The sequence below is a fragment of the Lutra lutra genome, chromosome 1, assembly GCF_902655055.1.
Source record: "Lutra lutra chromosome 1, mLutLut1.2, whole genome shotgun sequence".
NCBI lineage: Eukaryota > Metazoa > Chordata > Mammalia > Carnivora > Mustelidae > Lutra > Lutra lutra.
This window is the reverse complement of record NC_062278.1, coordinates 108,810,055-108,825,684: the sequence shown is the minus strand read 5'-3', so window position 1 is coordinate 108,825,684 and position 15,630 is coordinate 108,810,055. Positions and strand designations below refer to the sequence as shown.

The 15,630-nt window shown below is 36.2% G+C and overlaps 1 protein-coding gene across 2 annotated transcripts in view; it reads right to left on the bottom strand.

Annotated features, from left to right (window-relative positions):
* The window catches only part of VPS8 (VPS8 subunit of CORVET complex), a 247,869-nt gene that overhangs the window by 221,320 nt on the left and 10,919 nt on the right, over positions 1-15,630 (bottom strand). Inside the window, exons 5-8 of one of the 2 annotated variants that reach the window (XM_047732015.1) lie at positions 10,857-10,950; positions 7,185-7,217; positions 6,165-6,219; positions 2,482-2,487 (exon numbers count right to left, since the gene is read on the bottom strand). In XM_047732015.1, the coding sequence (XP_047587971.1) occupies positions 2,482-2,487; positions 6,165-6,219; positions 7,185-7,217; positions 10,857-10,950 (188 nt within the window). The remainder of the gene's footprint in view (positions 1-2,481; positions 2,488-6,164; positions 6,220-7,184; positions 7,218-10,856; positions 10,951-15,630) is intronic. The other variant, XM_047732018.1, reaches the window with a different exon arrangement.

Sequence of the window (15,630 nt, the reverse complement as noted above, 5' to 3'; positions counted from 1 at the left end):
TTCTAGATTAAAAACCCAAACAGGATTCTGCTTTCCTATGGGCCCTGTGTACTAAAAACTAGCTGCAACACGGGGGACCCAATTATCAAGCTTGGTCATTCCTGAAATACGTAGGAGGTTTACATCCCTCGGGACTGCATTAATAAAACACTCTGAACTTCTTCCCTTGATTTTTACAATGTATTCGTTATCTTTATAATGTCCCTTTATATGGTAAGCATGGCAGTGAGGTGTTGGGACAGTGTATAAAATATACTCTGGTTTTAACTCCACAAAGATATTTGTCAATTCTTACTGCTGTCTTTTTACATTCTATTTACATTCTATATTTATAGTACTATACTAACAAACCTGCCATCATGCAATTTAGACTAAATTCAGAAAATGCAGAATTTCTGTGTAAAGAAGAAACCAGAATCTTATGAGAGAGGCTTCTTCAGCTGGGGTAACTAAACATTCCATATCCCAGATTATCCTGGACACTTCTGGAAAAGGGCATTTGGTAAAAATAAAAATAAACCTCTTCCAAACACTTGAATTATAAAGTTATATGGAAAGAACAGAAGGACCTGAATAGAAGCAAGAGAGGTTTAAAAAAAAAAAAAAAAAAGATCAGAGCTTTCCATACTGCACTCCTCCAAGGGGCTCTTGAATGCCTTAATATTTAAGGAAAAATCCTGTTTTCCCCTACACTCAAAGTCCGCTTTACCTATTGTTGGGAGAGACCATCAAATTAGCAGTACATCTAATTTCCTTTACAGAGTCACATAAAATCACATGTGGTTGGCATTGTCAACTTAGTTTAAAAAAAAAAAAAATTGGAGTAGGTCCTTATAAAGCAAATAACCCTAGGCAAGAAATATGAAATGAGACTATCAGTTTTCATATAAACTTCACAGAGTTGGCACAGAGCTTAAGTAAGAAAATGCCTATGAAAAATGTGAAAACTATCAAATGTTACAAAAATGCAAGGAATTATTATTAATGATAATAAATAGCTTATCAACTAAGACAACTTGAACCCTAGTTATTGCAAACACTGCAATGAATTATACCTATTTCTTTTATTCATCTATCAAAGTATACTTTGCTTAGGGCAGATCTCAGCATATTCTGGGCTTAAAAATCATGTGCTAAATAGGAAAGAAAAGCCACAAGTAATGTATAAATCTGTAATAGCCATAAAATCTAAATCTGAACATACTTCAAGAGAATTTCTGCTCTTTTCATATACCAAAATTGACCCAATCCTCTTCTTCTTCATCCCTAATTTGTTTTAACTAGTTCCCAAAGACCTTCAAAGAAGGAAATAACTAGATCCTAGAAGAAATCAAACTTAATCGTGTGTATAGAGCTCTCCTATTGCCAGCATTCATCATTCTTCAATACTACTCTTTTTTTTTACCCTTTGTGCATATTAAAATATTCTCTAAGACCAAAAGAAAAGAAGAAAAGACGTAATAGAAAACACTTTTCATTAAAGATCATAAAACAGTAAAAGCACTTTACCTGACCTCCACCTAACAAACACACAGAATTAAAGTCCTCATCTCCTCTGTAAAGCTCACTGACGGAAGCCCGGGACACAGTGAATTCCCATGGCTAACTGGCTGTCATCTAGAATGCCAACACTTATAGCAAGCTAGCTGTGTTCATTTCTAAACCTGCTCATGCCACTGTAACGTTACTGGACTTTAAAAACTTAATTAAACAGTAGGTGAACTGATGGAATAGAGTGAAAAATAAAGAGCTATTTTTCCCATGAAAACTAAATGAATGCTCATGAAAAACTTGGTAAAGGTCTTTCTTTGAAAAACCTGTCATGAAATAAGATGTGGACAAGATAACTGTCAAAGACTGAAGAGTTGTTTGGTAAGAAATTACAATTTCATCCTCCTCAATTGATTCCCAGGTGCCTAAGCTTCTTTTTTTCTTTAAATTAAAAGTGCAAATTTTGGGGCACCTGGGTGGCTCAGTGGGTTAAAGCCTCTGCCTTCAGCTCAGGTCATGATCTCAGGGTCCTGGGATCGAGCCCCGCATGGGGCTCTCTGCTCAGCAGGGAGCCTGCTTCCTCCTCTCTGCCTACTTGCAATTTCTGTCTGTCAAATATATAAATATAATCTTTAAAAAAATAAAAAATAAAAGTGCAAATTTTATGTGACTCATTAATGATGCAGTTTATTCCAAAAAAGGAGCTGCTGACCTCCAACTGGCAGATACAAACTCAAAGAAAAGGCTTTGGACTGTATCAAAAGATTAAGGAGAAAATATTTGTATATTTTCAATCAAAAATAAAACACTGAAAGTATGCATGTATTTATAATTTTTAACATTCCCTGCTTTAACCAGTTCCACTTAGCTTTTTTTTTTTTTAGTAAGCATTTCATAAGAAGGCATCAACTGTAACTGACAGCATTCTCTTTCAACACTAAAAAGGTCAAAAGAAAAAACAGTCACTCATGCAAACCAAAATTACTATACCTTTTCCTTTGAATCCATGGAGAAAAGATCAAAAGAAAGAGAAAAGCAAGAAATCAGTTCAAAAGTTCAGAAAAAAGGTAAAATTTTAAAAATGTAAGTGACAACCTTTAGTTATCTCTGGGAATGATACTAAGTGTGATTAACCAATTTGTGATTATATATTGATTATGGGAAAGAGAAAATGCATAATATCCAAATCATACAGCATAGTAAGTAAATCAAGTCCAGAAGTTTGACAGAAACAAAAACAACTTCAAAAAGATAATCTACTAAAGTATACTAACAACCCCCCCAAAAAAGGAAACTAAGGTCCTTGGAATAGGGACACATCTTTATGAATTTGAATTTTGAGATCCTGTGTAATAGGATAAAAATAGGATATGTAATAAATATCACATACCTATAGTCCATTAAAATAGGCAACATACATCACCTTTAAGACGCTTACAATGATCACCATTTTAATGACCCAGGCCTCTATTCCAAAAAGAACCTGATGTTACTTAAAACAAATACAATTCTTCTTCCTGCTACACTTTTCCTATGATCAACAAAGATATTTAAATGAGATCAGATTTAACCCAGACTTCTAATCTAGACACTTCATAGTAGCATCACTCTGCCATTTGTTACTGTCATGGCAAATTTTAACCCATTTGTTAAAACTCACTGTCCAAATAATCAGATTCCCACAAAAATATTAAGTAAAAGTTACTAACTGCATGATTAAAAACTCAAAGCAAAACCAGACTATTATGATTCTTTCTCAAAATGTTCACTTTGGCATGCTTCCTTTTCCATGAGACTGTAATGAAAGATTACCATTTCATATCTACAACAAAGCTGTTGAGACCTAAAAAAATTAAGAGGCAGGGCCAAGGAAATTAAGAAGACAGTAGCAAAAGACAATGTACTCTTCTCCTCTACTGGGTTTTTATTTTTAAAGTATTCATTTAATTTGTTGCAGTAGCTCTACATGGGTTTGATTATAAATAGATACATATTCTTATAACCGTGTGGTAAGGAAGGGATGTTAAAGAGGACGGAGTTGAGGAAAAGTGAACACTGGTAAGTGGGAACAAAAAATCAATGTGCATTCTGCGGAGACAGAAACATATACATTATACTCAATTCTCATTCATCTTAGTTCTTCGTTTCTTCATATATCTTGGAATTTGCCTCCTTTTCTCTGAGGACAGAATTACTGAGAATGGTGAAAATGCACTGATCTAGGATTCAGTATTTCTTGATTCTGAACTTGGCTCTATGTATCTCTCTTAATCTCTCTAGTTCTGTCACCTCATATGTAAAATAAGGAGACTAAACTAAAGGTCCTTCTAAGATCCTTTCCCCAAATCCTTTCAATCTAACACCAATTATGCCTCCCAGGAAAATAAGCATTCTTACACCTGATAGGAGAGCAGGCTGGTAAAACTTCCTGGAAGCAATTAGGTTATATAAGAAGTGTCTGAAATGTTCCTAATTAATTAAATTATAAAACCTGGAAAAAATAAAAATAAAAAAGAAAATGTTCATACCCTGACTTTAAGGAATCTCACCTTTGGGAATTTGTTCTAAAGAAGTAATCATGTGCACAAAAATGCAGTTACAAAGATATTCATTGCTGTACTGTTTGTCTAGAAACAACCCAAATGTCTCTGTGTAGGAAATGGTTAAGTAAATTATGGTGAGTCCATTTAAAAGAATATTATGTAGCCATTAAAAATGGTGTTACAGGGTGCCTGGGTGGCTCAGTAGGTTGGGCCTCTGCCTTCCGCTCAGGTCATGATCTCAGGATCCTGGGACTGAGTCCCGCATCCAGCTCTCTGCTTAGCAGGGAGCCTGCTTCCTCCTCTCTCCCTCTGCCTGCCTCTCTGCCTACTTGTGATCGCTGTCAAATAAATAAATAAAATCTTAAAAAAAAAAATGGTGTTACAGATGAATATATAATTACATGCAAAGATGTTCATTATGAGGAAAAAGCTGGTTAGAAATTACCATGATTCCATTTTGGGTGTGTACATATATACACACATGTACAAAAAAAGATTAGAGGGCCATACAGAAATGTTAGGGATTATTCCTAGAAAGTAGAGTTTGTCATACTGTATCTTTAACCTTTTGTTCATAGAAATTTTCTACTATGAACACATATCCATTATGAAATAAGAAAAAAGTTATTATTCAAAGAATCAATTCTAAAGTTCTCTCAAGAGAATTATATTTTGTGTTCATTCTTCCCACTCCCAAAAAATAAAATTCTATTATTTAAATCAATCACCTCTGAAAAGTTTAGGTATTAAAATCACATGATAATTAAGATTTTTAGCATATTTATAAGGAAGAATTCAAACTGTTCAAAAACAAGAGAAAATAACCAGTTCTTTACTCATATGGTAAAAAATGATTCAAGGCCAACAGAGATCAAATTGTTGTACTGTAGTACTGTGTATTAAAATGTTCCCATGTGGGCACCTGGGTGGCTCAGTGGGTTAGGCCTCTGCCTTCGGCTCAGGTCATGATCTCAGGGTCCTGGGATCGAGTCCCGCGTCAGCTCTCTGCTCATCAGGGAGCCTGCTTCCCTCTCTCTCTCTCTGCCTGCCTCTCTGCCTACTTGTGATCTTTCTCTGTCAAATAAACAAATAAAATCTTAATAAAATAAAATAAAATAAAATGTTCCCATGTAATCCTCATACAATACCCTGTAGATTCCATACTAAAATACAATGTTATTGGGAATTCCATTTAAGAGAGATGCAAAAGACTGAAGATGCAGAACATTAAAAATGACAGAAAATTATCTGATTGTTTAAAAAAAACAAAACAAAACAGAAGATGATGTTGTGCTCATAGTACTGAATTCAAAAGTAAAGCAAAGAGTAAGGAAACTTGGGCCATTTGGTCTCATGTAGGAAAAAAAAGAGAAAATACTTAAGACTATCATCTACTATACAAATGAATGTTAAGTTTTCTTCTCAATCAATAAAGGAATGTGATTATTGGCTAGAAATTTTTCAGGTTAGAAGAATTTACAATGTAAATGAAAAAAGAACTTATTGTCAGTTTGAGTTATGAAAAATTACTGAGAAAGCCTGTCAGTCTCTTTTCCTGAAGATCTTTTAGAATACCTGCTAGGATATGATTTAGAATAAAAAATCACCAACACCACAAACTGAGGCAAACGAGGACAACCCAAGGTCCCTTTCGACTTTATATTCTTTCTGTCCAGGTCTGCAAAGTTAAAGATATGATATGATAACTTACAAATTCATGAAGAAGAAAAACTTGCAATGAGCAACAAAATGAACTTGGGTCAACTAATTTTAACTACAAAACTACTGACTGGGGCGCGGCGGTTCAATTCGTTAAGCATCCGCCTTCAGCTCAGATCATGATCTCAGGACTCATGACCCCAGAGTCCTGGGATGGAGTCCTGTATCAGGCTCTTTGCTCAGCAGGTGGCCTGCTTCTTCCTCTGCCTGCGGCTCACCCTGCTTCTGGGCATGCACAAGCCCAAGCTCGCACTCTGACAATAAATAAATAAACTGCTGACTGCTACTTTTCAAACTTTTCTGATTTTTTTTTTTTACAAAAAAACAGAGTTTACAATTAAACTATTAAAAGATATAAAATCCAAAGGGATACTTAATATCTACAGTATGGAAAGTACTTAGAAAATTTACCAAATATTAAAGCCAATCCATGAGATGTACCCACAGCTATCAGACTGGATACTGCCTGAGAACAAAAGGGAAGATTACATTTTGAAATATCACATCAAGGATCTTGAAACAATCCAAGTTGAATTTGTTGGTCTTCTTTCCTTTAGGCACCAGATGACATACCAATTATTATAAATAAGGAGAATTTCATCTAGGAGGCGAAACGGAAATGAAACTCAGGACGTTTTATTTCTGGGAATCCCTCTAAATTTACTCCAAGGATAACAATATCAAAATATCATATGTTCAACATTATAGGCAAAAACACACCACTTAGCTTCCTCTAAAGCAATTTAAAAAAGAAAAAAAATTTCAGGGGTCCAGACAAAGTAAGAGGCACTTTGCTACCCAACCAAGAGCCAGCTATGAGGTGTGGGAAAGGGGTGAGAAAGCCCTTCAGCTTATTCATAGGAGCCAAAAGGCACCAGAAATATTCAAAATTCAGCCCACTTCCTCACCAATTGACTAACTAATAAGAAAGATACAGGACACAGCTGGAAGTGTTCAAGAAAAGAAGGCACTAGTGTGCTTTCAATATCCCCCAGTTCTCTATAATCGCGCCACAGATTTACTATTTGGCAGGCTTGGCAAGGGAGTTCAGAACTATTAAATGTACTATTTACCACAAAGTGATTTCACCAAATGCTGTTTTCCACTCCCTTATAACCAAAGGGAGGCCAAATCACAGAAGGAGCAAATTTACTTGGGCATGGGAGGACCACATATAAATAATCCTGGAAAAGGCTAATCATTATTCCATTATATGCTTCTCAAACAAAAGCCTAAAGAATAATAATACACTAGAAAGGAAGAGAACATTCAATATAGAAAAATTTTAAACTTGACTACTGGCAGTAAATGACCTACGAATTTATTATCATAATAATTTATGCAATAACTTTGAACATTAGAAGAATAAATCTAAGAAAACCTAATCAAATTGAAAGCTTACCTTTAAAGGATTATTTAAAGTGTACTTACAATTGCTGTAGGCAAGCCAGCATCCACTTTGTCCTAAGCAAAATTAAAAGAGTATTTGAAAAGATATTCTCATTTTTAAACAGAAAATGATGTAAGCCCCTCTTTTTACATATACTTTAATCCAAATCAATCCAGACAAGAGATGGAACCTTCATTTTTGCCCCCAACTAAGAGAAACCACAAAAGTTGCATATAACAACAAAATACAAAGAGCATGAGAGTGGATTATTTTATTTTACTAACTGTAACAAATGCTTTAGGAAAGATACTGATTATAAATGAAAACAAAGAAAAAGAGAGGAAAGAAGTTCCATTTTCAATAATGTGAATAAACCCTAAGCACTACAGGTTTAAATGATAACAATACATGAAGATTTTAGTAAAGGGAAACACGCTACAATATTCTTCCTCTAAGCTTCCTACCCAGCAGATTATCCAATAAACCCCCAATTAAACCCAAGTAGGGTGTATTCAGTCAGTTCTTAAGCATAAGAAAATAAAAAATTAACTCTATACAGTAACATATGACCTTGGAAAAGTCACCTAACCCTCTGGTTATTAGTTTCCTCCTCTGTTAAAGGAAATAGCAAATACTGCCCTATATACCTCAATGAGTTGTCCTGAGGATCATATTAAATGTAAAGTATCATATAAACATAAAGGTATCTATGTGATACTTTTATAGCTTTAAATAATAACAGTTCACAATGATCAGCACTGTAGTAGCAAAGAGCTTTCACATACATTTATTACACTATTTGCTTCTCAAACTGCAAGGGACAGATAAGACATGTATTATTCTGACTTTCTAGATTAAGAAAACACAAGTTTTAAAGAGCATAACTGACTTGCCCAAGGTTATTCAAGAAGTGGCAGAACTACGTCTCAAACCCAGCTTCAGTTCCCAAGCCAGGCCCTTTAATTAATATCACTCCTACATTTCTTTTCTGTCTGTCCTTGCCAATGTGGTCAATTAGTCATCAGAATCTCTCAGAAGGCAGAATCAATTTTATACAACTTTACAGAGCTTCCTGGGAGCTAACTCAAGAAAATTACTCCAGAGCACAGGAATATAAGGAAGAACAATGCCAAGGCTGTTACATTCAATGTTCTGGAGAGCAGGATATACCCAATCTGGAGAGCAGGATATACCCAACCTTGTATGGACATGTGTGTGTCAAGTACACCTAACATGCCTGACAATTAAGATGCATGCAATAAAATGAATGATTGATCTGTGTCCTGGATAGGGAAAAAGAATGAGAGAGCAGATGAAGAACATAAAGTAAATTCGAAATGGAATCTGAATAATGAAATCAGAAAGTCAGCTTGCTTTAAAGTTAAAAACAGAATTCATTGTTTATACACCACTGAAAATAAAAGATTAAAAAAAAGTTAAAAACAAACAAAACCCCCCAAAAATTAAATTAAAAATATAAAAAATAAAAACAACAACAACAAAAAAAACCCAGAGATGTGGAAAGCATTTTAGAGATCACAGAATTTTAGTACTGGTGTTGCAACATCTTCGAGTAGTGATTCTCGAAAGCCAGGCTACATTAAAATCATTGAGGATACCTGCTAAAATGCAGATCCCTATGCTATACTAGGAAAGATGCCAATTCAGTAGGTCTGGGTGGTGCCCAGGAATCTGCATTTTAATCAGCATGCCGGGAGCTTCTTATATGTTGGACACATTCTGGAACACTGTGCTAAGGTATCTCTATTATCTTGGGTGATCATCAAAGTAATAGATACCCTTTAAAATGATTTTGCATTAGTTTAAAATACAGTCATCTGTCATAATACTTTCATCTGTGAATGAGCTGTGAACTTCATTCACAACTCCAAAAGCTTCATCTTTCCTACGTGTTTTTCATGCATGGGCTGCAAAGCCGTGATGAGCGAGGCCCCAGGCAACCCTAATAACATAACCATCATTATCCACATGGCTGAAGGTATTATTGAACAACTATTTAGGAGAGATACCCCAAAATATAACTAGCTTTACATGTTAATAAACCAACCGTCACAGAAGTGCATACAATTTAAACTGAGCTGGTAATCCAAAAGTAGGAAGGCAGTGTCTGAGCACGGTCACAGGAAAAGCAGGTTTCATTTTAACAGACCAAAGGAGCTCAGCCATGGCAATGAAATAAGAACAGAATGCAAACACTCTGGGATTTATTAGAATTTTTCCCTCCTCTTCAAGAGGGAGAAGAAACCCTTTTAAATAACAGATTTATCTGATCAATGTTCAGTGTCTGAGTTTTAGTTCAGTCTCCATTATTCAAAATATTTTTAAAACTGCACAGGTGGGTCAAATGACTGTTCTGGTTCATCTTGATCTTGAAAGGAATGAATTTCATCACCTACATAAGGATTAAATTCAGAAAACGTCATGGAAATGTAATCCTCAACAGGTGGTTCCCATTCTAGCAAATCTGAGTTACTCTCCACCTAAAAGAGGAAGGACAATTGCCCAGGTTCCCTCCATGGCTTGACTATCTCTCTATTTAAATTGACTTCATGATATATGAGCTGGGTCAGGGTATACCAATTGCCCACAGAGAACACTTTCTTCCTTTTTCGCTTTGGTTGGTTTGGTTTCTACAACAAAAGCTTTCTCAGATAAACGTGACAATTGCAATGTGATTATGATGTTGTGATGCCACTCCTTTATCAAGCTCTTACCCTTCTGGAAAATTAAAACTGTCCAAACTGAATATGCAAAATACCAATCAAACTCCATGAAAACATTAAAAAAGTCAAAGTTCCTGGGATATGAATATGTCATCATTGTCATCATCATTATTACACATAGGACCTACACAATCAATTCAGAAAACTAAAACTTAAAGACCACATAGAATGAACAGGCTTTGAGGTCAAAGGAAAATTTGATAAAACATACCAGAATCAGCATCTATTGTCTTAATGATTTATTAAACATTTTTGCATCAATTCTGTACTCTAAAAAAATTTTCAAAGAAGACCACAGACATTCTGTTGCAGCCATTACACACTGGCCACATTCACCAATACCACCTCCACTTCACAACAAAGCAGCACAACAGATGGAGCCAGAAACCCCAATTTTGAGTAATTGTTCTGCTATCTCCTAACCCAATGATGTAAGACAAGTTAATATATCACCTCTCTGAGCCTCTCTTCTCATTTGTAAAACAGGATATGGCTTTTCTTACTTTCAAAGTTGTAAGAGTAAATAAAATAAGGTACATGAAAAGGGTTTTGTGAATTACAAGAAAATCACTCAGTTGTAAAAGATTCTGATCAATCATTTCTCCATATGAAAAGACTAAAAAAAAACAAGCACTCTAACTCAACCAAATACACAAGATGGCAACTAAACTGAAAAGGAATTTAAAGAAAAGGCAGATAGTGTTCCTTTTAGGCTTGCTGCCATATTTCATTTAGGCACACCAGAGACTCTGAGCAGACCTTTATTTCATGGCTGCACTAATTTCTATGTCAAGATGTGTAGCCATGTCTTATGAGTCAAAAACAATCACACAAAACCCATGAAAGCCAGATTCTATTTCTTTTTTCAAGCCTCGGGCCAAGAGAAGTGCTGTGCTTTGTTTTATGCTCATTCCTACTTCATTATGCCATTGCAGGTTACAAAGCTGGGGAAGAGAACAAAATACTTACAGCTGCAGACACTATCTGGGCAGAAATTCCCTTCAAAAGTGAATGTCGCATAACTGACCCATGGAGTGAAAAAGAATCAGGTAATTTCTTCTTCCTAAAAAAAAAAAAGAAGAAAAAAGAAAAGAAGAAAAAAAAGAAAATGTTTAAGAACATAAAAAAATTTTTTGAAAAACCAAGGTCTCAAAGCTTTGAAAGTCCAAAACACACATAAAAATAAGAAAAATAAGAAAAGTAGAAAACAACACTGACGGATATTTGTTAGCTCTGTTTGCAAAAGGGTATAAAGATTCCAACGGTCCTACATTAAGATGTTGTACTAAACCCACCCTGAATCTCAGAGAAGCACAAGCAGGAAAATGAATAAAGCCACCATTCCTTTTTCACTGATTCAAACTGCTCCTCACCCACCTTCAACTATAGCAAGACATTCAACTACTCACCAGAAGACTGCCTATTGTGCCCTGCACGTCTGCCTTACCTCTACCTACCTTCTACCCTTGCCCTCCTGTCTTTAGCTGCCCTCTCTCATTCTTCCACCAAGCACCTCAAAATCCCCACTCATTATTCTTTCTCTGCTGCTCCTACTAACAGCTCCTTTCACTTACCCAACTCATCATCATACAAAAAAGAATTTTTAATTTTCTCCCAAACACTGAGCACCTCCTCTCTGTGACTGAAAGTATGCTCTGGGAAGACAAAAATAAGGAAGTCAAGCTTCCTGGTTTCAAGGACCTCGCAGCCTAAATAGAGGGATTCATAAGTAACATAATCTTTTTTTTTTTTTTTAAGATTTTATTTATTTGAGAGAGAGAATTAGCAAGAGAGGGAGAGAGAATGCAGAAGAGCAGGGGGAATGGCAGAGGCAGAGGGAAAAGCAGAGTCTCCACTGAGCAGGGAGCCCGACGCCACTCCGGGCTTGATTCCAGGACTCCAGGATCATGACCTGAGCTGAATGCAGATGCTTAACTGCCTGAGCCACCCAGGAGCCCCATAAGTAACTTAATCTTAAAAGATAAATGTTAGAAAAGAACAATGGATAAAGCACTACAGAGATGAAATAGAGTTTAATCCTATTTATTAGGGGGCTATCAGAGACAGCTATAGAAAAGAGATGTCTGACCTGGCCTGGATGGATAATGAGGAGGGTGGCAGGCAACAAAAAGGCACAAATAGAAACATGAAGATGTCTATGTGAGGGGAATATAAGTACACAAAAGGCACTGACCACAAGGATGGGTGTGGGGGTGTTTAGAGATTAAGTCAAAATGGTAAGCAGGGTCCAGACTGATGCTATGCAAGAGTTCTGACATTAAAGAAGGCAAAAACAAACAACAAAAAAAACAGACATCATATATATTTTCTTAATTTGAGTACAACTGACACACGTTAGTTTCAGGTGTACAACTTAGTGATTTGACAAGTACATATAGTATGTAGTGCTCACCACAAGGGCAGCTACCAGCCTTTCCGTTCCATCACCATTACAATATCACTGACTGGATTCCTTGTGCTGGGACTTGTATTCCTGTGACTTACTCACTAAAAGACATTGATCTTTGAAGCAGATAGAAACCAGATTGTCAAAAATCACTTATCATGGTTCCATACAAATTTTAGATTTTCTACTTTTGTGAAAAATCTCAACTTAAAAAAAATTTTTTTTATTAACATATATTATTTGCCCCAGGGGTACAGGTCTGTGAATCGTCAGGCTTACACATTTCACAGCACTCACCATAGCACAGACCCTCCCCAGTGTCCATAACCCAACCACCCTCTCCCAACCCCCCCAATATGTTGAAAAGACTGTGTTGCATCTAAAGATGGGTTGAAGAGGGAGTATAGCTCAGTGGTAGAGCATTTGACTGCAAATGGCTTGGAGCAGTATGGACATTTTAATAAATATTAATCCATGAACATGGGATATTTTTCCATTTATTTGTGTCCTCAATTTCTTTCAGCAATGTCTTATAATTCCCAGTGTATAGCTCTTTCACTTCTTGGGTTAAATTTATTCATAAGTATTTTACTGTTTTTGATACTACTATAAATTGAATTATTTTACTCCTTTTTCAGATATTTCACTGTTGGTGTTTAGAAACACAACTGACGGGGCGCCTGGGTGGCTCAGTGGGTTAAGCCTCTGCCTTCGGCTCAGGTCATGGTCTCAGGGTCCTGGGATCGAGCCCTGAATCGGGCTCTCTGCTCAGCAGGGAGCCTGCTTCCCCTCCTCTCTCTCTCTCTGCCTGCCTCTCTGCCTACTTGTGATCTTTGTCTGTCAAATAAATAAATAAAAATCTTTAAAAAAAAAAAAAAAAGAAACACAACTGACCCCAATTAGCCTAAGCAATCTCGAGAAAGAACAAAGCTGGAGGCATTACACTTTCTGATCAAACTCTCTCACAAAGCTGTACTCAACAGTATGAAACATAAACAAAACAAAAATCAGTACCATACTGGCATAAAACTGACAGAGACACCAATGGAACAAAATTGAGAGTCCAGAAAAAAACAGCTATATATACGTTCAACTACTATTTGACAATGAAATAAAAAACACTCAATGGGGAGAGAATATAGTCTCTAATAAATGGTGTTGGGAAAACTAGATAATCACATGCAGATGAAACTGTACCTTTATCTTACAACACTCACAAAAATTATGGAATTAAATGGATTAAAGACTTATATAAAACCCAAGCCATAAAATCTTAGAAGAAAACATAGGGGAAAAAGCTCCTTAATGTTGGTCATGGCAATGGGTTTTTTGTATAAGTCACTAAAAGCACAATGAACAAAAGCAACTGTAAATAAATGAGATTATATCAAACTAAAAAACTTTTGCACAGCAAAAGAAAATCAACAAATGAAAAGACAACCTACGGGGTAGTAGAAAATAGTTGTAAATGGTTTATCTGGTAAGGGGTTAATATCCAAAAAATACAGCAATCCTCCCTTATCTGCATGGTTTCAGTTACTTGTTGTCAACCACAATCCAGATGATCCTCCTTCTGAGGTGTTGTCAGAAGGTTAATAGTGTAGCCTAACCCAGTGTCATGCCTATGTCACTCACCTCACTTCATCTCATCACATAGGCATTTCATCATCTCAAGACATTATAAGAAGGGTAGCATAGTACGATAAAATATTTGAGAGAGACCACGTTCATATAACTTTTATTAATAAGAGTACATTTTTATAATTGTTCTATTTTATTACTGTTGTTAAACTCTTACTATGTCTAATTTACAAATCATACTTTATTATAGGTATATACAGGAAGAAACACAGTTTATATAGGATTCAGTACTATCTGCAAGTTTTAGGTATGCGCTGGAGGTCTTGGAATGTATCCCCTGTGGAAAAGGGAGACGACTGTCCAAATAGCAAAAACAAAAAACAAACAAACAAAACAAAACAAAAAAAATCAAACAATTTGAGTAAAAAATCGGCAGAGGATCTGAACAGACATTTTTCCAAAGAAGACATACATACACATGGCCAACAAGTACATGCAAACTGTTTAGCATCACTGACCATCAGGGAAAAGCAAATCAAAACCGCAGTAAGATACTGCCTATTGCAATGGCTATTATCAAAAAGAGAAGGTGGCTCGGTCAGCTGGGCATCTGTTTTCGGCTCAGGTCATGGTCCCAGGGTCCTGGGTTCGAATCCTGCACTGGACTCCCTGCTCAGCAGGGAGTCTGCTTCTCCCTCTCCCTACCCACCCTGGCCTGTGCTCGCTCTCACTCTCTCTCTCTCTCTCTCTCACTCTCTCAAATGAATAGGTGAAATCTTAAAAAAAATTTTAAAAAGGCAATAGATCACAAGTGTTGGTGAGAATGTGGAGCGAAGGGAATCCTTGCACACTGGTGGGTGGGAATGTAAACTGGTGCAGCCACTGTGGAAAACTGTATGGAAGTTTCCCCCAAAATTAAAAACTGAACTACCATATGATCCAACAATCCCACTTCTGGGTAGACAGCCAAAGAAAACAAAATCACTATCTCAAAGAAGTATCAGCGCTGCCATGTTCATTGCAGCATTATTCATAATAGCCAAGATATGGAAATAACCTAAGTGTCCACCATCAGACAAATGGGTAAAAATAAGAGGATGGACACACAGACACACAAACACATACACACACACAGGAGTATTATTCAGTCATGATAAAGAAGGAAATCTTGCCACGTGTAACAACATGAACAGACCTTGAGGGCATTATGCTACATGAAGTCACACAGAAAAAAGACAAATACTGTATGATCTCACTTACCTGTGGAATTTAAAAAAGACTAACTCATAGAGGCAGAGTAGAACTGTAGTTACTAGGGGCTAAGAAGTGAAGGAAATGTGGAGATGTTGGTCAAAGATATAAACTTCAAGTTGTAAGATGTGTCAGTTCTAGGGATCTAACATACAGCATGAGGACTATAGCTAACAATAACGTGTTATATACTTGAAAGTTACTAAAAGAGTAGATCTTAAATGTTCTTACCAAAACAGAAAGGGTAATTATGTGAGGTGATGAAGGTGTTAACTAACCCTACTGGGTAATGATTTCACAAATAGTGTATCAAAGAATCACACTTATACCTTATATTTGCCTAATGTTATATATCAGTCATATCTCAATAAAGCTGGGGGGAAAACACATTTATCTATTTGTAGGAGACAGTGATGAACAGGTTAATATAACCAGCAATGGTCCCTATCCCACAAGAGTTGACAAGCTAAGAAGACAGCACTAATACAGGCAAAATTTAGGAAA